Genomic DNA, 21,302 nt, shown 5'->3' on the forward strand with positions numbered 1-21,302 from the left:
CTAGCTTCTGCTCCCCTGGCTGCTTGCCCCAAGCTAACTCAGCTTGGGAACACTGGAACACAGCTGGAAAATGCAGGACACTCATTACTATCCTGCTCTTGAGCCACTCATGGAGCCAAATTAAAGCTCTTTCTCAGGGGAGTACACAACTGCTCCTCAGTATATTACGCCTTGGGCCATCCCTTGCCTACTCTTCTTGTTGGCTCACCTGATCTGCATTCCTGGCCCTTATAGGAGCAGGGTGACAATTGCTGGCACTGGCAGGGAATGACAGGCAAGCATATTTTGCACTCAGCTGCCTGCTCAAGGGCTATGGCAAAGCCTTGCAGTGAAACAGAACTCCACCCTGCCAGCCCACATTTCTGTGGTGGGCAGATGTTGATCCTCCCTTGCCCCCCTTACCTCCCCTACACTGCTACCCCGACAAATGTGGCCTCGGCTGTGAAGCAGTATCACTTTCAGGGAGCATGTGTCGGGCCTGAGAGGAGGGGGCATTTAAATGAACAGCTGGGGTTTTTTTTGTTGTCCCTTGCTCTGGAGCTGTTCCTGCCATTTGGGCTGGTGGCAGGGTCACGCTGGGGAAGCTGAGCAGTCCAGGCTGCTCCGGGAGAAAGAGCTGAGTGGTGTCCCGGAGTAGCAAGGATCCCAAAGAGGGTAAGAGGCGGGAAGGAGACCCTTCCAGTGCTTCTCCCTCGAGCCTGCTCCAAGCAGCCCCCGCTCTCAGGGGGGTGCAGACCCCCAACTTCCCGCTCAGCTCAAGACGTTCCAAAACGTGAGGAGCTGCCGAGCACCCCCGCTACTGCAGGTCAGCCGGGGGTGTGCCGCTGTGTCCGCAGGCTCGGGGGCAGCATGCCCGCCCCGCCGCTGGCCGCCCCGCTGCTGCGCGCCCTGCTCGCCCGCCTGCTGCCGCTGGCCCGCCGGCGCCTGCTGCCGCCGCTCCGCCGCCTGGGGCGCCGGCTGCGCTCCCGGGAGAGCCGCCAGGCCCTGCTCACCTGCCTGCTCTGCCTCCTCAACCTGCGCAAGAAGGCGGACGACTGAAGCCGGCCGGCGACGGGCAGGGACGGGACGGACCCGGCAGGGCGCGGCGGCTCCTCCCGCCTGCCCGGCCCGCCGCGGGAGGAGGGACCGGGCAGGGGAGGGTACGCGTCCCGGCGGGGGCGGAGGGCCCGCCCAGGCTGCCGAGGCCGGACGGCTGCCCGCGTCTCGCCGCTCCGGCCATGGTTGCTGGGCCGCCCCCCGCCCCGCTGCCCCCCGCCGCGGGGCCGCCCCGCCGCTGAGCGCCCCCGCCCGCCCCGGGGAAGGAGCCGGCACTGCCCAGGCGATCTCCATCACCCGCTCTCCCGGGCGGTGGGGGCCCCACACTGCCGCTTCACCCCACGGTGCCCGGGCCGGGACCACCACTGCCCGCAGCGGGCAGCGGGGAGGGCAAGGATGTCGGGCAGCACGGCGAGGAAGGTGCAGCCCTTCACCATCAGCACCAGGCTCTCGCTGCCCAAGTGTGCCGCGGACTTCCCCGGAGACACTTGCCCCGGCATTGGCCTCTCTTCCGCGCTGGACAGCCACCGCGGCCTCCGTCGCAGCATCAACGAGCGCATCTCCCTCTACCTGGCCCACGCCCGGGCCGGTCCCACCGCCCACGCGGGGCAGTCCCGCAGCCCCAGCCCCGGTGAGGACGGGGGCCCCGACGAGGACCGGCTGAACCGCAGCTCCCTAGCCCGCTCCATTAAGAAGATCACGCTGTCCAACTGGTACGGGGACGCTGGCACGGGAGAGGCAGGGGGACCCGGGGACCATGCCCGCGCCAGCGGCGAGAGGAACCACAACAACAACAACAGCAGGACAGGGAAAGCTCAATTCAAGGTAAGCGATCCCGGTACTCTGTGCCCTGTTCTCGCCCTGTCTTCCCTGCAATTCCCCATTCCTCGCTGCCAAGAGATGGATAGGTCCTGGGGAGGCTGCGCCCATCCTTGTTGCCTTATCCCCATGCCGTCCAGGTAGCAGTCGTTGCAGGGCTCCTGGAGTAGGGTTTTTTTTTGTTGTTGTTGTTGTTGTTGTTTTTGGCTTTTTTTTCCCTCCCGTGTGCCCCCCACGCACTTCTCTGGCGGGCAGGAAGTCTTCGCGGGTGAGCGGAGATGAGCTTTCCCCGGGGCTGAGATGAGCCAGAGAAGCCCTGCCCCAGAGCCTGGCTATGGAGGGCTCAGCTTTCGAGATGCCTGTGATTGTGCAGTTGAGTGCGGGGAGCTGGGAACTCACTCTCTCGTTTACCAGAGGGGAAACGGAGGCTGGGAGAAGGGAAGTGACTCATGAAGGGCCACACAGCCAGGCAAAGCTGGGACAAGGCTAGGATCAGGACCCAGGGCTCTCGGCGCCCCGCCCTGCTAGCAGGCACAGAGGTACGAATTCAACAGTGCCAGAGCTCAGGAGACCCCCAGTGTGGGTGGGACGGGGAGGAAGGCATCTCGGAGACGTCGAAGTTTCTGGCAAGAGCAGGCAAGAACTCCTTGGGATTTAACCCTGACCTGCAAGAGCTGGTTTCCCGGCAGAATAGTACTAGGGAGGGCCGCGCAGCCCACTGCCAAAACCCTCATCTTCATTGCCAATAAAGGCTAGGCACAGCCTCGCAAAAGGTGCCGCTTCCTCGGGCATGCAGTCAGCTCCTCGCTGGGCGGCCAGAGTCTGCGCAGCCCAAAGGGCATCGGCATGAGGGTTCCCCTCTTTAATAATAAGTTAGGGACTCGTGCTGGGCACGGTGGTGTGGGATTCAGGAGGCTGCCATGATCGGCCCTTCCTCCCTGTCCAGCGTAAGCATGTGGAGCTGAAAGAGGTGGGCAGGCTGCAAGATGGAGCTTTGGGAGAAGGAGGGAGCTGGGAGGCAGGGGAAAACATGTGGGAGGGCAGCTGGAGGAGAGGAAGGACGCTATCTCCCACACAGAGCACGGTAATGCCTTCCCGAGTGTACCCCGCAGCCCTTTGATTTGCCCTTCACTCCTGCCCCATAGGAATGAGGGGCTCCTCCGGGATGAGCACCGTGCTGCCTAGGAGGGTCTGGCCCTGCTTGTGTTGTTCGTGGGAAGTCACTGGTACCTATTCTATGGGAATGCAGCAAGCATATGTGCCGTGTTAATTTTGCTTTTAGAGGGGGAAAGAAGTGTTTGCAGAGGCGGCAGCTGAGGCTGCTGCGCTCATTTCACGTGTGGCTTTGCTCATGTCATGAAGCCTGGTGTCCTGCTAGGGAGCATTTAGCGCAGCACCTCATGGCTCAGCTCCTTCTCCCGGACTTCACTTGCTGACAGAGTTTGTTGTTTTGCGGGATCGAGGACCCAGCTCCAGCCAGAGGGACCGAGAAGGGGGGGTAGTCCCTGTGGAGCAGCTCTGCAGGAAGGATGAAGTCATCGTTGTGCTGGCAGCCCTGTTTTCCTGAGGCTGATGGATCGTGAGACAGGGACTTTATTTAAAGCTCCCGTGTCACCTGCAGGCTTGTCTCCCACGGCTGAGCCCTGGGGGCCAGCCTGACATGTTACTGCATAAATAAAGCTTTCTAGGGTCTTATGCCTCACAGGCACTTCACATTTAGCTCCCTATCATTCCCTAAATATGCATCCAAACCTCTCAGCCCCATGGTCAGGCAAGGAGGTGCCTTTTCCTTCTGATACCATCCTGCTGAGTTCTCACTGTGCCTGCTGGGCTGTGATTCAGCCTTGTACCCTGACTGTTCTTCCTGTTTGGGATGGGATGCTGTGGCATGTGGCAGCGGTCTGTCCTCTGCAGCCCTGGGCCAAGCTTTGCAAGCCCTTGGAAAGGTCCAGTGGTGCTGTTCTCTTAGAGGCTGTAGAGCTGTTGGGCTGTTTGTAGGGCTCTGAGACTTTTTGGTGGCAGCAGCTCTATGCTGGGGGCTGCCGTTCACGTCAGGACTCTTCTGCAGTGCTGGAGAGATGGTGGGAAGCGATGTTCTGTGCAAGAAGGGAGTTCTGATTTTCCTAGGTTTGTTTCCCTTGGACAGTGTCCTCAGTCTGGCATGGCCTGAGCAGCGGTAGGCTGGCTCTGGCTGATCCAGCACCGCATTATGGCGGTCTCAGAGTAGGGGTTGTCAGGGCAGCACACATTGTCCACCACCCTATTTCTGTTGCCCTGTGCCTGCTTGGATGGCTGTTACAGAGACAGCAAGGTGGCCCCAGGAAGGGAGTGGAAGGAGGTCCCTAAGTTAGACTGTTATATCCAACAGCCCAAGAAAAGGTCCATCTGTAGAGGATAAGGCTTAATGCCCTTGGGCATGATCCAAACAATCCCACGCACCTCTCCTCCTGGGGCTGTGCTGCATCGAGGATAAGGTAATGTGGAGTTCATCCTGGACATCCTCTCTGTGCCTGGCTGCAGTTCCTGGACTTCCTTCCTCCTGCCTCTCCTGCTTCCACCCTCACCCCTGTCCTTTGGAAGCCCTTACTCTGCAAGCCAGCTTCCCCCTTAACTCGTCTCCCAGCTAGGCTGAGATCAGGGATCAGCAGCTGAGAGGACTCAAGTTCATGATGTTGGAGTTAATGTCATCCTGTACCCTCATGCTTCTGCCCTACTGTCCTGGAAGAGGGCAGGGGAGTCTCACTCTGAACATCCTTAGATGACCCAGAACCAGTGGTGATCATTAATGGGTTTCTGCCGGCTTTGGAATCAATTCAAGGAGAGAAAAGATTGTCTGGGGTACTGGGAGCTAAAATGAAGAAGGTTGTGAGCAAAGCAGGCTTAGGAGCTCTTGCCACTTGCTGGACATGTAGTGGGAGCTGTGGATGCTGCTTGGAGAAGCCTGGCCTAGATGTATAGGGAGGGATGGGCAAGAGTGCAGCCAAGCAGCCTCTGGGTACTACCAACAGCTGCCTCTGGCCCAGGGCAGGGGGAGGTGGGTGAGTGCTCCTCTGTCACCTTGGCTGCCAGGACAGTTAAGCTCTACCAGGCTTACAGCTGTGCCTTCCTGCCTCTAGGTCTTCCTCAGGAAGGATGTGGATGCAGATGACAAGCAGCAGGAGCCTGGGAGTGTTCAGGCCAGTGTTTTCTGCTCTCCAGTGGACAGATGTTCTCCCTTCTATGCGGTATGTCCCCCTGCCCTCAACATTAGGGGGGCATGACATGCAGCTTGGAGCTGAGCAATGAGGCTGGTCACTGGTGGTGTGCCCAGGTGTGGATGGAGCCTTGCCGCTTCCAGTCAGTGCAGGAACAAGCTGGGCATGATGGGGCAAGGAATCAGCCCCCCAGGCAGCACCCAGAGGTTTTATTGCTTCCAAGGGAGCCAGATTATGGGCTCCTCCAGCCATGGCTGAGTCAAGAGACTAAAGGTCACAGAGTCATAGGAGGGCCTGAGAATCTGTGTTGCTATTAAAAAAAAAAAAAAAAAAAAAAAAAGACAGAGGATTTCTGTAGTTCTTGTGGTTAACTAGAACAGGCATTCGAAAGTGAGTCCCATGCTGTCAGCAGGGCAGTACATGCCAGAGTGCTTAGAGAGCCTGAAACAGTTGCCTGATCCCCACTGCTCCATAGGCTCCTGGGAAATTGCTGCCTGGGAGGCTTGGGGGCAGCTAAGACCCTGTGAGGCAGCTCACACCCAGCCCTCTCAAGGAGGAAGGGCTGTCCCAGGCTAGCCCAAGAGCAATTTCTGCCTGCTGAGAGGAGGCAGCATGCCTTGCACCTTTGGGTTCCTCCTGAAAATTCTCAGTTTCCTGTTTGCCACCAGGTAGTATGCAGTCAGATCCCCATCCCTGGGCAGAAGGGTGGGAAGCAAGTGCCCGGATGATGGTGCTGTCCCCTGGGCTGCGTGCAGCTGGGCCCAGGGCTGAGTTTGGAGAAGGGCCAGCACTTTCATTGACTGATTTTTACTGTCAACCCTGGCAGAGCTGGAACCCTGACAGAGGGTTTCATCAGCATCCACTGCCCACAAGGCCAAATCCCAAGGGAGATGCTGTGCTCTCTGCCCCCTCCAACCACTCACTGGGCATGGGGGTTTTGGGTGACACCAAAGGAGTGGTGGGGCTTACCAGGAACCTGCCTCATGGCCCCTCCATCCCTTCCCCTGGCAGCATCCCCCTGTGTGTCACCAAACAGATGCTACAGAAATGAATGCTCCTTACAGGGATGCACTGCCTGAGGCTGGAGGTGCAGCAAGCACTGCATCCATCTCCAGTATGGGTGCCAGGAGCAGTCCAGGTGCTGGATGCCATCCCAACAGCCTGGAATGACCTGGAGAGTGACCCACTTGAGGGACAGCCCAGCAACCCCCTGCTGGGATTGCAAAAGCCACCACTGTGGCCTTGGTAGAGGGAATTGGTACCTCAGTGTGGTGGAGGAGAGCCCCAAATATGTCAGTGAAGGAGTGGAATTAAGAATAAGGCATGCTGACCTACTTCATTTGGGTTTCTGAAATGCTCCTGGGAGGTAAAAGGGAGGGCTCCCTGGGGCAGCACACTGACACTCCCAACCCCGCCTCTGCTCCCCCCAGCTGGCAGGATCCCCAGTGTCATCACCACAGAAAGAGAGCCCTAAGAGCAAGGAGCCTGCTGCAGCACCAAGATGCAGTGGGCAAAGCGGCGTGGGAGCAGCCCCTCTCCTTGACCTGAGTCCTCTGATAGCCCAGTTCAACCAGGAGATGCTGCAGGTGAGGCCAGCTGGGGCCCTCTCCCAAGGGTCTGTGTAGGAAGTGGAATGGAGGGCCACCGGCAGCCTTTCATGTGAGCTGTGGGGTGGGGTGCGCAGGAGGGAGGGTTGAACTCCCAGCCCGAGCGAAGCCATGGTTGTGGCATGAGATCATGTTTGGCTGCCTCTCCCTGGCTGTCAGCCCCAGGGAGAGGGGTCAGCCCACACCAGGGCCCTGCTTCCTCTCTGTGTGCGCATGCTCCTCCTGTGCCCCATTCTCCTCCTCCTCCTCTCAGACCCTGTCCCTCCCCAGCAGCGTGGGAACTGAGGTGGTGGGAGGGCTGCTTCCATGCCATGGTGGGAAGAATGCATGGGTGTTTGCACTGGGGAGCAGGGTGCAGCGAGGAGAGATGCTTTGTGCAGGGATGTTCTGTGCAGACCGGCCTGCTTGGGCAAGCCCAGCTTCTCCTGCTAGGCTGAGGCAGACACTGGAAAGAAGTGAGGTGCTGCACACGTTCACATCCCCATTGCCACAGATGCTGTCCTGGGTGCTGGCCTGTTGATTCCCAGAGCAAATGGGTTGTCATCTGAAAGGGTGCACTCCAGTCCCTGTCACAGCTTTGGGAAGGTTTGGGCTCGGGTCCTCAAAGCCGTGTCCTTGAGGCTTTGGTGGAGGCCCCAGCCACGTGGCTCTTTGTATGTTGCAGGCAGAGACCTGGGTGCGAGGCAAGCTGTGGGACCTGAAGGATGGCTGTGACCTCCAGGACTGGGAGGAGGTGGCTCAGACCTTGCAGCGGGACATGAAGGATTTTGAGAACACACTGATAAAGCTCAATCAGGTGGGGCCAGGCAAAGCATGGCATGGCATGGCTCCCGTTACTCACAGCACATGTGTCCCTGGGTTCTCTGCAGCAGAGGGTCCCTGGGAACCCCTGATGCTGAGTGGGTTGCTTGGCCCCACAGATGGGTGAGCAGCTGATGTGGAGGGCAATCCCCAGTGCTGAAGCCGTGCGGAGGCAGCTGCTGGCCCTGCAGGACCAGTGGCAGCTCCTGAAGCAGATGGCTGCCAGCCAGAGCAAAGCCCTGGGGGGGCTGCGGAGTCTGCAGGACTTCAACAGGAAAGCTGAGCAGCTGGAGGCGTGGATCAAGGACAAGGTTTGGGGGGTGGGAAGCATGGTCTGGGGAAGGGGACAGCCTGGTTGTCCCCCCACCTTCTCACACCCTTGCCTGGCCTAGGAGGAGAAGCCCTCTCTGGCAGCCCTCCTGCAGGAAAGCCCGGATAAGATCCAGCTCACTCGCCGCATCCTTGACTTGAAGCAGGTGAGAGGCTGCTGGGGGCTTGCCGACCTGTCAGGGACCCCAAATACCTTGAGGCTGGGGCATGGCACAGGTCCCTGAGGAGGGATGCTGATGTCTTTCCTCTCTGCTCGGCCCAGGAGGAGCAGCAGTTCCAGAGTCTGCACAAGGAGCTGAACTGCCTGGCCCAGAAGCTGGAGAAACAAGGCAAAAATGAGAGCAGAAATGTCTCAGCCCGGCGCAAGCACCTCAACAAAGCGTGAGTGGAGGACACATGGGCTGAGCAGGGCTGAGCCAGGCACCAGGAGCTGACTGACTGGGAAGCAGGCCCCCCCAGACTTTCTGGCCTAGCTCTGCACAGCTCCCCAGACAGGCACAGGCTGCCATTCACCTTTCCCCTTCCACCTGCTCAGGTGGCTTCGGCTGCAGGGGACCCTGAAGGAGCACCATGACACTCTGCAGCTGGCCCTGGAGGTGGCCTCCTTCCTCCAGCAAGCAGATATCCTGCTCGGGGTCATCCATGCAAAGGTATCTGCACTGGACCCAGGTTCACCCTGGTATGTGGGGCTGTTGCATGGCCTGAATGACAGTTGGTGGGCAGCATCTTGCTCTTGTCCCCTGCATGGAAGCTCCTGTGGTCCCAGCAGTCTCAACCTGGGCTTTGGAGAGAGAACCAGGGGATGGAGAAAGGGAGCCAGGTTGGCAAGTGCAGCTTTGCACTGTTTCTTTCTGCTCGAGCTGGGAGCAGGGCCCTGTCCTCCTCCCACTGCTGACCGTGGCCTCTTCTTACAGCAGAGCAGCATCTGCAGTACAGGGAAGCCAGGGGAGGGCGAGCCATGCCAGGATCGGGATGTCAGGGACATAGCCAGCCAGGTGATGGTGAGTGCAAGACTCTGTCTCGTCCTCTGAGCCCTGGGGAACATCCTGACAGGGGGGAATGTGAACCTTTCCAGGCCAGCTCTGCCACCAGCAGTGCTGTGGGCTCTGCAGGCACCCTCCACTATGTGGGTGGCTGAGGGTGTGAGGTGGATGGGGGAGTCTCCCCAGGGGCAGACAAGGACTGGGATAGGCACTCACTACCTCTTCTGCCCCCAGAAGGCTGGTTGTCATCACACACCCTCCCCGTGGCCATGGTGGTTTGTCACTCATGAATCCTGTCTCCATCACTTCCCAGCTGCTCTCTCTTCTCCAGATGCTGGATGTGACAGTGTCCCAGCTCCTAAACTTGCAGCCCAGCCTGGCAGCCCGAGTTACCTCAAAGCACCGAGATGTAAAGGAGAGCTGGGCACAGCTCCAGCAGGCACTGAGGTAGAGCATAGCTGGGCAGGAGCACCAGGGTCCCAACCCTGACCTCCCAGCACTGGAGCCAGAGGCTTGGAAAAAACCTGGTTTAGCCTTCACCAGGCTGTCTCTGGGGCACCAGCTCCACCCAAGGTCTCTCTTTATCCTCTGCTCCCCTGGGTTTCCCTTTCCTTCCTTTCACAGGACAGGGAAGGCTCCAGCACGGGCAGGCAGTTCCCCGGGGGGCAAAGCTGCAGCTCCAAATGTTGAGCCTCGAGGAGACAATAGCAGTCATGGGGCTGTGGGTAAGGAAGCAGCAGCCAAATGGACAAGAGGACTCAGCAGCATGGTAAGCACTGTCTTCCTCCAGGTATCCTCAGCTCCTCTGCTTCCAGAAGACCTGTGGGAAAGGGGTTCAGGTGTTGGGCAGAATCCAAGCTGAACACTCCTGGATCTGGTCCCACCAGTTATGGGAGGTGATTAAGTGCCAGGCCCAGGACAAAGCAGGTATATGCTTTGTGCTGGCCAAGGAGTAATGGGAACCTTTGTGCTGCAGGTATCAAAAGATGTGCTGGATAAGATAGCAGAGCACAAGAAAGGAGAGGAAAGCAACCCTGGCTCCCCAGCAGTGGGACAGCCCCCTCATGGAGGGGACAACAAAAGGTACCAGCTTGTGGAGGCAGTTGTGGGAGCAGGACAGAGTCAAATGGGATAGGGATGGGGTTCCCCTGTGCAAGGGGGAACTTGCAGTCCTGACTGTCCTTCTCCTCTCTCTGCTGGAGGAGGAGAGAGGCAGAGGCTGAGTGGGGGCTGCAGCAGCTGGAGACCCAAGTGCAGGATGTCTGCCAGGTAGTGTCTCCCCAAGAGTCCCCTTTGCTCCCTGCCCATCCAAGAGGAGACAGTGTTGGGGAAGGACTCACTTCCCTAACCCCCTCCTGCTGCTCGTGGGCATGCAGGCTTGTGCCTACATGCCTGGTCTGGGCACTAACCCAGCACGTCTCCTGCTCCTTGGCAGACTCTGTCCCCATACAAGGAGAGTATGGGTATGGGATTCCCCCCATGTCCAGTGGCGAGCCTGGAGGCAGCACGGATGCAGCAAGAGCCCCTGACCCCCAGCTCCAGTACCAGGGCTGTGCTCCTGGTGAGCCTGCTTGGATGTGAGGTGGGGGAGGACACCAGGTGGGGTCCATCCTAACTGCCCTCCCTGCCTCCCAGGAGGAACCAGCACAAGGGAGGCCTCCCGGGAGCCCTCAGGTGGAGGCCATGCTGCGGGAACTGGGGGAGTTGTGGGAGGACTTGCAGAGGAGGCATCAGGAGAATGGTGTAGTGCTGCAAGAAATCGATAAGGTACGTGGCGTCAGGGCTAGGGTGGGCACAGGGCATGCTCCAATTGGAGCAGCTTGCTGGGGATCACCAAGTGAGGCTGGCACCTATGGGGCCTGGAGCTGCAACATTGGCACCGACGTCTCTGGCTGGCTTTGCAGATGGCACACTTCTCCCACTGTGCTGCCTATGCCCCAGGTACCACCTCCAGTGGGATGCCAGCATGGCTCCTGCCTCCTCTGACTGGCTCAGAGCCAGGCTGATGGGTTCCCTGCTCTCTCTGAAGGCACTGAGGCTGGTGGGGGAGCTGGACCAGGCTGAGCGGTGGCTGCAAGACGTGGCTGGATCGCTCTTGGAACCAGCTGCCATGAGAAACCCGGTGGAGCTGCGCCAGGACCTGGAAGAAATGAGCCAGCTGGAGAAGCAGCTCCTGCTCTGTGGCCTCAAGCTGCAGGCACTGCGGGAAGAAGCAGCAGGCGAGTCACCCACTGAGCACGAGGGGGCAAGGAAGATGCAGAGGAAAGTGGAGATGGTGGAGGAGAAGTGAGTCCTGGAGGAAGGTGGCTCTTCTCTGGTCCCCAGGTTGGATGGGGAGGAGGATGCTGTCCCTGAGGAGGTGCAGAAGCTGCCAGCACCTCTGATGAGCACCTCTCCCCACAGGTTGGCACATGTGCAGGCAGCCCTGCGGCATCGGGCAGCAGATCTGCGGGACTCCCTGGTGCTGTCTGAGTTCCTGCGGGACCTGCAAGAGGAGGAGGCACGGAGCCAGCATGGATCTGCAGTGGTGAGCAGTGTGGCCAGACATCCCTTGGGATCACACAGCACCTGGGATTGGACCAAGGGTTGATCTGTGTTTGGCAAGGGGCCCCTATTGGGTGCTCCCCTCCAGCCCAGCTGCCTGGGGTGTCAGTCCCCATCTCTTATGTCTGGTGTTTCTGCTGGCTTCAGCCAGGGAGTGGGCGTTGCAGCTCGCGGAGGTGTTTTCCCCTGCTCTCAGCCCAGGCTGAGAAGTCTCCAAGCAGTGAGGACATAAGCCACCCCTTGGGAGAGCTGCAGGAGGCCGTGGAGATGCTGAATGACGCAGCGAAGGAGCGGGAGAGGGCCATGGAGGTGGCAGCGGAGACAGAGAGCCTGAAGCGTCTGGTAGGGAATGGAGGCTGGGGGCCTGGGAATGCAACCGGGTGGTTTGTCTGCAGCTGGACATGCCAGCTGATTGGGAGAGGGCATGCACTTCAGCTGACCTCAGTGGGACACAAGGACATTGGGATTCATGGGGACCAGTTTGTGCGAGGCTGGTATCCTTGTCTCTCCCGTGGCTAGCACCTGCCCTTTTGCAGCTGCATGGCAGGGTGTCCCCACGCTGGGGTGGGCTGGGGCTGTGTGGCAGGTGGTAGCACAGGGGCTTCCACCCTGGGGCTAATCTCCCTCTGTGTCCCCTCCTGTCCATCCAGGTGGCGAAGATATCCCCACAGCTGGAGGCCCTTCAGTGCAGAGCCAAGGCACTGTCTCAAGACATTGCCCTAGCAGAGAACAGCTTCACCACAGTGAAGAGTGAGAAGGACCTGCAAGGGCTGCAGGGCTTGCTAAGCTGCCAGCAGGAGATGGAGGTGAGTCAGGGGAGCACTGCCAGGGAGGTGCCCCGGCTGGCTGGGGCTGTCCCAGTGAGGCACTGGCCCCGCTCCAGGGGCCCAGGTGTTGTAAGCTTTGGCACTCTGTGGCAAGGCAGGCTGGAATTTTCCAGTGGAGCTGAGACTTGCCTGCTCTGATCCCCTCTGATAGCATGGGCCAGGCAAAGGGACAGAGCTTGCATCGGCTCCCATGTGCCAACACCCAGCTGCCAGCACCTCACTCGTCTTCCCTCTGGTGGGGAAGCGACTCATGCACACAGGGCAGGGAAGCCAGGCAGTTCTGTGCTCTTCCTGTGCTCTCCAGGGAGGCTAGCTCTGCCCACTCTCTGCAACCCATGTACCAGCATCCTCTCCTCTGTCCCTGCTTACCAGAATGCAGGGGAGTCCAGCCTGGGTTCAGAGGGGTTGGGTGCATCTTGAACCTTTCTTGCCTTGTGATTTTAGCATGCGGTGTCACAGACCCTGCAAGGGCAGCTGGAGGAGCTGGAGAGGGCAGCTGCCCGCTTGCAAGAGCTGTGCCCCGCTCGGCAGTGCCCCATGAGCAGGGAGCTGCAGGAGACTCTGTGGGCCTGGGCAGGGCTGCGAGAGCTGCTGCGGGAGACCCGGCTCCGCGTGCAGCAGGCCAGCCAGCTCCGGCACTTCTTCAAGGATTATTTGGCCATGATGTAAGTGGCAGTGAGCTGTTGGGGTTGCTTCTGTGGTGGTTGAGGGGGAGCTGGTGAGAGCGTGGCATTGGCAACTATGTGGGCAGTGCTGGAGCTGCAGCCAGGCGTGACTATGGGGAGCCTGGAATGCAGGGTTGCACCACAGCTGTCTGTTGTGAGGCAGCCCTGCAGCATCTTGTCCTGCCTCAAGTGTCTTGCCACAACCCCAGTGAGCTGCTTCCAGCTAACCCTGAGCATGGGAATGGCTTCCCTGGAGCCTGCAGGGCTGGAGAAGGGCTGGGTCGTTCCTCAGCCTGTCTTTCATGTGCTCACAGCTCCTGGACTGAGGACACACGGGCTCAAATCTTCTCTGAAAGCCCAAGCAGCTCCAGTATCCCGGAGACTCCATGTGAGGAACTGGAGAGGAGAATTGAAGAGAAACTCAAGGAGTTTGAGGCACTAGCAGCAGCAGGACAGCAGCTGGTGTCTGAGGAGCACTACCTGAGTGCAACAGTAAGGACAGGGAAAATAGGGGTTGGGGGGAAATTCTCAGCACTCCCTGAAGTCCGCTGGAGACAGACCATGAAAGAAAGAGCAAGGTGTGGGTGTAGAGCCCCAGTAAGTGGGATGGGGACAGCTATGCATCCCTGGGGCTGCTCAGGGCAGGAAGAAGTTTCATCCAGTGGATCCTGAGCTCTGAGTTGATGTGGCTGTGACTGTATCCCACTCACAAAAACCTCCTAACTGCTCTGTTGTGAGATATCCTGGTAGGGCCAGTGTCCCTGGGCCAGGAGTCCTTGCAGGCTGCCCAGCATCTCTCCTCCATCAGATAAAGGAGCGCTTGGAAGAGCTGCAGAGTATGCTGGGCTGGGTGCTGGTGCGGTGGAGAGCACAGAGACATCAGCAGCAGGATCTGGGGAGCAGACGGGAGGAGAGGAGGGAGCTGGAGAACCTCTCAAGCACATCCCCCACTGGTCAAGTGAGTATCCAGCCATGCTGAGACTGTCAGAGAGAATGACCGGCCTTGAGGCTGAGGGTAGCAGAGGCACTGGATGGAGTGGGTGGTGCAGAAGGTGGGGAGGGATGCGTGCCAATACCTGTGAGAGTCTCTGGGGTTCAGGCAGGGCAAAGGGAAGGCTATCCTGAGAAAATGCCTGGCTCCAACAGCCCTTTCTTCATGTTCCCTCTCTTGCCTTGCTCCCCAGGAGCAGCATGCCTCACCACCTCATGTTCCACCCCACCTGGAAAGCATCCACAGCCCAGTGAAGTTCATGCCCTCCTCCCTCCTCGAGCCTGTGCAAAGATTAGAGCCAAAGCTTCCAGAGAAAGCAGCCATCTCCCCACCCACATCACCCCTCTCAGATGCCCCATCAGGAGTGGAGCAGAGCTGCGGGGAGCCCAGCAGCAAAACACCCCATGATGCAGAATCCCTCAAAGAGGCTGCCACCTGGGATCCTGCTGAGACCTCCATGCTGCTGCTGCCACCACGGGGCCCCTGTGGTCTCGGGGGGACGGTCAACCTCATTCTCAGCATTGGCAAGAAGGGCGAGAAGAAGAAGGTGCAGCTGCTGGCCAGCAGCGAGCGGCCAGGGGAGGAGGCATTGCCAACGGTACGGGGGGATGGTGGGCAGCTTTGGCAGAACCATGGGCAAGCAGCCACGCAGCCAGAACAGCTCTCTGGAGCTGTGCCCCAAGCAGACTGGGAGGCTGCGAGGCCTGCGGGGTAATCCCCAAGCTGAGACCCCTCTAGGCCGTTTCTAAGTGAGCTGCTGGGACTCTGTCGGTCTCTGAAGAGGGACCTTTGGCCATGCTGATGCTGTGTGATGCCTTAGGGCTGAAGCCGGCTTGCGCCACGCACTTTGCCTGTGCTCTCCTGCTGCAGCTCCTTGCCCACTCTGTCCTCTCTGTGTGTCTCTTTCTCTCCCCTTGCTCAGCTCCCCGCCGCTAAACACTCAGGCTGTAAAACCTTTTGGAAGCGTTGCCAGGGGCTTTTAGGAAACACTTGGGGTAGCTTAAAGCGAAAAAGAAAGCCACCTCACCAGCTGGTGGAAGAGGTAACATCCTGGGGAAGGCTGCATGCTGGGCAGAGTGGCTGCATGGCGTGAACCTGCCTGCCACCAACCCTCCTGGCCATGCCACGGTGCCCTGGTTCATTGGGACAGTGGTTCATTGGGACAGGGAAAACCCTTCTGGGGCTGTGGGGTCCAGAGTGTGGGTGCTGGGACATGTGAGGAGGGGACTCAGGCAGGGCTTGCTGCAGTTTGGCCCCCTATTCAAGTAGTTTTGGTGGCCATGGGAGGTATGGCTACCTGGTGGCCAGTGGGAGAGCCTCCCCGCTCCATTGCTGGGGGACAGCAGCAGTTCCTTGTGTAGCCAGCTGAAGGGGACAAGGGTGGTTGGGGCTGTGTGAGGTGCACATTTTGCTGGGGTGGGGATCTCACTCCAGGTTGGTTGGCTTGTAACTCTGAGGCTGGGAGTTTGGGAATTTGTAGGGGCTCACATCTCTTTGTTACTCCAGAGCCTGTGCAAAAAAGTCTGTGTGTGAGGAGCCCCAAGGGCAGCCAGGCACAGTGGCCCAAGGGAAAGGGCAGGAGGACAGAAAGGCTGGAGGATGTTGAAGCAGGGTGAGGGGCTGCTGGGCTGCCAGAAGGGTCTTGGTAATTGGTGCCATCCAGCCTAATGGATACAGGGGGACACTACTCCAGCTCCTGCAGACTCTTGCAGCTGTCTGCAAGCCCAGGAGAGGGACTGCAAGGAACAGGAGGGGCAGGGTCTGCACTCAGTCCTTGCTCCCACTTCATTCATTGCTTTACTGCCTGGAGCATACAGGGCTGGCAGGCATGGACAGCAGTGACTGCTGTCTCAGTAGCCACCCAAAAGTGATGGCTTGGAGGTCAGCAGTGCCAGGGAAAAGCTGTATGGCAGTCAGCCCCACCTGTACCATACCTGGGGGACTCCATCATGGGCAGATTCTCTTGTCTGCCTCTACCCTGCCTTGTCTGCCTCTACCCTGCCTGCACCAGTGTGGGAACAGCCCTCAGGGGACTGAGGTGAAGCTCTGTCATTCCCAGCACTGCATGTGCTGCTGGTGAGCATTTTTGTCTGCCTGCCCTTGCAGCTCCTTGCTTTCCCAGATGCAGCATGGAAAGGGGGCAGTCGGCACAGGGTGGTGGAAGCTCCAGCAATGGGGATCATGGCTGTCTCCTTCTCTGTTTCCTCAGGTGCAGGTGGAGGCCAGGAAAACCTGCACCGCAAAGCGGCCACCCGCTGTTGTCCGCCGCCCTCCAGCATCCAGCGGCGGGATGCCGGATGTCTCCCACACCCTGCCCAAGGCCAGGGCTGGCTGTCTCTTCAACAGCCTGCAGCGGCGGGAGCAGGCCAGGGCAGAGCAGGCCCGGCTTCTGACTCTCCGGGGCATCATGGGTGACAGCTCCCTGCGGCCCACGCCTGAGGAATGCCACGGCCCCAGCAACACGTGGCCTCAGAAGTGTGGTTGGAGGAAGGGGGGGTCAGGGGCAGCTGCTGCTGGACCTCAGCTTGGGGAGCTGCTCCTCTACGTCAGGAACCCGCTGGTGCAGGACATCGATGCCGAGTGCGGGGTGGCCCCTCAGAATCCCTGCCTCACTAAACCAAAAATCACATGCCCCCGTGTTTCCCTGGGCTCTGTGCTCAGCCTGGAGCTGCCACGGGATGCAGTGGTACTGGGGTGCCACCGAGGGGCTGCAGCACAGCAGCAGGAGGCAGAGGGGCAGGAGCAGAGGCAGGATCAAGGGGTGGGGCCTTGGAAGCCCACAGGCACACATGGAGTTGGATGGCAGGAAGATGGGCACAATCCCCAGAGGCCCAGCAAGAGGCTGGGGATGTCCCCCAAGAGTGAGCAAGAAATGTGGTTTGAGGAGGTGAGCTTCAACCCCAACTACAGCCGACAAAGGGCACACTGTGCTGGGAAGGAGCACTGGAACCTGCAACACCCCAGCAGCACCAGTAAAGACCTTCTGGACTTGAGGCCGAGCCAGCCATCCCGTGTCGGTACGGGGGATGAGCTGGCCACGCGCTTTGGCCAGAACGACAGCCCCACTGCCACTGGCAGGGCCCGGCATCACAGAGCCGCTCGGCTAGAGCTTGGATTGTCCCCTGCCAGCACCTCAGGCAGGGCTGGAGCCATCCCCAGCCCTGCCTGCACACAGCAGCCAGCCAGCAGCAGCCAGCCCAGAGGGTCTCCAGCTTCCTCTGCTGCCCCCACCCAGCTCTCTGTCTTTGAGTGGGCACTGGGGTCTCCACAGCCCCAGAGCCCTGCAGTGGGCACTAAGGAAGTTTGCCACCCTGCCCACAGGCAGTTTGAGGAAGAGGAGGAGGAGCTGCAGGCCATCTGGGACGGAGCACATGAGCAACAGGCACAGAGCTCACCAGGAGGCAGCTGTGCCAGCCACCGTACAGGCATCAGGGCAGGCAGCTTGCCCAGCCCCAGTGCCACTACTGCTGGGCCCCTCATCCTGTCATCAGCCAACAATGTGCTAGTTGCCAAATTCACCCTTCCCACCGCTGCCCAGCTTCTCCACAGCCTGTCGGGAGAGAAGAGCCCTGGGGTGGTGCACAGTGGCAGTGGCAGTCCCAATGGGCTCAGGGTTTCCCCCCACATGGAGGAGCTGGTGTCTGCAGCTCCCTTGGATGCCTCCAGCACCTGGGATCAGCAGAGGCATCAGCAAGAGGAGAGAGAGAGCAGCAAGGTGAGATCCACAGGCCAGGGATTCTCCTTCAGGGTCAGATGAGGGGCTGGGGAACAGCCAAGGCAGCAGTTGGGTTATCCACTCCAGCAAACATAACCTGTATCTGGGGACTCCTTGACTCCAGTGGCCCCTTTTCTTCAGCTGGTGGGGAAGGGCTAGGTGTAGTACCTGGGGTCCCTGTAGCATAGACACCCCTTACCAACCCCTAGCTTCAGCAAGGTGGCACTCCACCCCTAAAGCTGACACACAGCCCAGCCCCTGCCCAGGTGAGAAAGTTGTTCCTCATTGTCATCCCACTCCCACTTTGGCACTGCTCACCAGGGATAGGTCATATAGACCTCATGTGCATGGAGGCTGAGCTGGCAGCACTAGCCCCAGAGAAGTTTTTGCTCACCCTCTGTGCCCTTGCAGGTCCTGCCTGCTAAAATGGAGTTTCAGATGATGGAGGGGACGCTGGAAAGGAAGCACGTATTGCAGACAGGAGGGAGAAAGGTACATACAGGGGTGCTGGGACACGGTGGGGGGTAGAGAGAAGCCAGGGATGTTCCTGGAACTACCACAGCAATGCTGCTGGCCATTCTGGAAGGGCAGAGCCTCGGAGGGGCTGGGCCACATTTTGAGTGGCATGAGACCATCTGTCTTCTTCCAAAGCTGTTTGCATCACAGCTGTGCCCTGCTTGTGTCCCACAGGCCAGCTGCCGGGCCTGGGGACTCTTTCATGCCGTGCTGATGAGGCAGACACTGTGCTTCTACCAGGACCGCAGGGACAGCCTCAAGGTGCGGTAAGGGAGATTGGGGTGACATAGGAGGGGGCTGGCAGCAGGGCGATGGCTCTGGGCCCCATGGCCAGGGAAGGCAGAGCTGTCCAATCCTGCTGTTGCCCTTGATTTTCCTTGTGCTGTAGAGCTCCGTGGTGGCACTTCCCCTGAACCTCTCCGGGGCAGTCTGCACCCCAGATGCTGAATATACCAAGAAGACCAACTGCTTCAGGCTTCAGTGAGTCCCCCATCCAGGGCAGTAACCACAGTCCTCCCAAGTGTTTCTCTGCTGGGACAGACACATATCAACATCCCCAGGCAGGACCAGTACAGTGCTTAGATGAGGATTTCCTTCCTTCTTTCTCACCTACTTATTTTCTGGTCTGGTGGGGGCTGTTGTATCTGCGCCCTACATTGTTCTTCCCCTCTCCCTGCAGGCTGCAGGATGGCTCTGAATACCTCCTGAGGGCCCCCACCCAGCCCCTCATGAACGAATGGGTCTCAAAGCTGCAGCAAAACTCAGGTGAGCAGCCCTTGCCGGCAGAGCAGGGGCTCAGCTCTGTGTAGTTACCATGTTTGTTCAGCCCCCACTGAGCCCTTTGATACATGGGGGGGTCAGAAGAGAAGCAGCACATTTTACTCTGATTTATGCATTCTCCTAGCTTGCCTTGGGAACAGCAGTTCTCTGCCAGGCAGAATTTGGAGGCTTTGTTTTCATACCACATACACAGCCATAAATCAGGAATAGCACAACTGATGTCAGTGGTGCCTCAGCAGCAAAAATCCCATGTCAGGAAAATTATAATTGTGCCTTGGTCTTCCTCCATATCCGCTGGGCTTGGAAATGCCTTGCTTGCCCTTGAGGCAAGGAGACCTGTAGTACTGAGGTCTTCCTGTTGCTGTACCCATACCTGAGGAGTTCAAGCCTTGCTATGAAATCCTAGGCTGGTTGTTGGGACCAAGAGCAGGTACTACAGCAGGAGGTTGGAGGAGCCAGCCATGCAGCATGGGCAGTCAGATCAGGGACTGGATCTGTGTGACAGTCCTGTGCACTGCCAGCATTCAGCAAGATGTTTGCTGTGCCCCCAGGTTTCCCAGAAGTAGATTACTTCCAGGCGGCAGCACAGCGTGTTGAGGGCAGTGGTGGTACTGGCAGGTGAGTAGCCAGGAGCTGGCCAGCTGGGTCTTGTTATAACTCTATTCCACGTTTCCCAGAGCGTGCTGCTCCAGCAGGACATTGGTGGGCCAGTCTGGTTTGCTAAATCTCTGCTGCTTTCAGTTTCAGCAAGGTCTCCAGCCTTGGGACCTCCCACCTCCAGGGACATCATCAGGTCATGACCACCAAGAGCCAGGAGATTGTGGTGTTACCCTGCAAAAGCCCACTACTGCAGCGGCCTCTGGGCAGCCAGGATGGCCCAGTCGATGGGACTGTGACAGAAGCAGGTGACTTTCCTGTCTGGCTGGGTTGCCACTGTCCCCCAGCTTCTCTCCCCAGCCCAGAGAGGTACATGGGAGACAGCTGAGGGAGGCTGAAGGCTGTTGGTCATTCTTGAGCTTGGTGGTATCTGGGCTAGAAGTCCCAGGGCTTGGGACTTGGGGAAAGGAACATTTACTTCACTTCCTGGGATACTGAGATAGTAATACATTTCCCTCTTCTCTTTAGGGCTGACACAGGGGTGCCCTGTGATGCCCTTGCCTTGTGATATGTCTCCATTCTGCTTCAGAGAACACTCAGGGGACTGGACACAAGGAGCAGCAGTGGTCATCCAGGGCATCCCCCGGCCTGTGGGACAACATCTGCCCAGAAGATGACTATGGGCTGGTGGCCAGCAAGAGGAGGTCCTACTCCTTCACCTCAGGTACAGTCCTGATTTTGCTGTCACCGCCAGGAGGTGGCACCACTGCCTCTGTCCCCGCAGACAGCCAAGGACAGATGTGATGCTGCTCCAGCACGCACCTGGTCCTACGTACCTGTGCCCTTGTGTGTAGCCCCCATTTGGGGAGGGCTCTAGAGGGCTGCCAGGGCGTGCTGGCACCCTGCCCCTTCCACTGACCGCTCCTTTTTGCAGCCACCTACCAGAAGATCACCCCATTGGCCGTGCCCAAGGAGCCAATGGAGTCCGGGAGCAGTTACTCAGTCACACTGTACATAGGGGAGCAGGTGTCGGTCATGCCCCGGGCACGCTGTCACTCCTTCGTGGCCCGAACAGGGAGCCCCTGGGACACACGAGGGGAGAAGACCACCAGCCCCCCTCGCACCAAGAACAAATCTGTCTTCAAGAAGTTCTTTGGGAAAAAAGAGTGAGCCCCAGACAAAGGGATAAAATGCCCTAACCTGCCTCTTATCCTCCTCTTGGGCCATTCTGGCATGATGTCTACTCCCAGCACCAGTTCATGGCTCATTGCCTCCCCAGGGGCAAGAGGCTGTGCCAAGTGGCTCTGCTTCAGCCAGCCCCGGGGCTGCCCTGTGCCCCAGGCACTGCAGCCCCCAGCCTCAGCCTGGTGCTGAGCATCCCTCCTGCCCAGTGCTCTCCCTGGGTGCTTCTGGCTCCCCGGCATCCTAATGACACACAGCAGAAGCAGAGGGGGTGGATGATGGTTTTTATTAAAAGATAAATAGACACTTAGTGTGGGAGCTTTTTTGTCCAGCAGCATCCATCAGCACAGGAGGACCAGAGCTCTCTCCAAGGTGGTCCTTTCTAAGGAGTCAGGGGAGCTTCAGATGAGGAGGGCCCTGCAGTGAGGTTCAGTCCTGCTTGCGGGGAAAAGCTTGAGCTGTTTGGTGCCTTTCAAGGATGCTTCACAAGGTTGCTTTGTCCTGTGCTTCCTCTCTGCCTGCACTCAGCCCAGCTAATCCCACAGGCTATCTGGGCCCCTCTTCCCCGCCCTGGGAGCTCAGCAAGGAAGTCACTACCTACAGAGTAAATACTCTTGCCTGCACAGCCCTGACAAGCCTGCCCAGCCTTGTTCTCTCACAGGATGGCTGCCAGCCTAGGTCACAGCAGGTGAATGCTGCCTGACACAGATGGGGGC

At 59.1% G+C, this 21,302-nt stretch overlaps 1 protein-coding gene across 4 annotated transcripts; it reads left to right on the forward strand.

The window, feature by feature from the left end:
• The first annotated feature begins 1,205 nt into the window (after positions 1–1,205).
• LOC137471276 (spectrin beta chain, non-erythrocytic 4-like) lies at positions 1,206–20,892 on the forward strand. Of its 4 annotated transcripts, none has more exons than XM_068185458.1 (33): positions 1,206–1,860; positions 4,971–5,078; positions 6,479–6,634; positions 7,320–7,451; positions 7,576–7,767; positions 7,849–7,932; positions 8,049–8,167; positions 8,322–8,436; positions 8,701–8,787; positions 9,101–9,216; positions 9,394–9,538; positions 9,746–9,852; positions 9,972–10,041; positions 10,205–10,330; positions 10,405–10,536; positions 10,799–11,055; positions 11,173–11,296; positions 11,461–11,655; positions 11,964–12,119; positions 12,585–12,805; positions 13,120–13,297; positions 13,614–13,763; positions 13,990–14,394; positions 14,719–14,838; positions 16,006–17,511; positions 17,923–18,003; positions 18,202–18,288; positions 18,416–18,507; positions 18,707–18,792; positions 19,359–19,425; positions 19,549–19,712; positions 19,994–20,128; positions 20,339–20,892. In XM_068185458.1, the coding sequence occupies exons 1-33, from the start codon at positions 1,432–1,434 to the stop codon at positions 20,572–20,574; spliced, it is 6,378 nt and encodes a 2,125-aa protein (XP_068041559.1). In that variant the 5' UTR covers positions 1,206–1,431; the 3' UTR covers positions 20,575–20,892. The 4 variants fall into 4 exon arrangements, with proteins under 4 accessions (XP_068041559.1, XP_068041560.1, XP_068041561.1 ...); XM_068185459.1 differs by having other exon boundaries at positions 9,975–10,041; XM_068185460.1 differs by having other exon boundaries at positions 8,704–8,787.
• Positions 20,893–21,302: the final 410 nt, after the last annotated feature.

Source organism: Anomalospiza imberbis, chromosome 3 (assembly GCF_031753505.1).
Source record: "Anomalospiza imberbis isolate Cuckoo-Finch-1a 21T00152 chromosome 3, ASM3175350v1, whole genome shotgun sequence".
NCBI classification, from domain to species: domain Eukaryota; kingdom Metazoa; phylum Chordata; class Aves; order Passeriformes; family Viduidae; genus Anomalospiza; species Anomalospiza imberbis.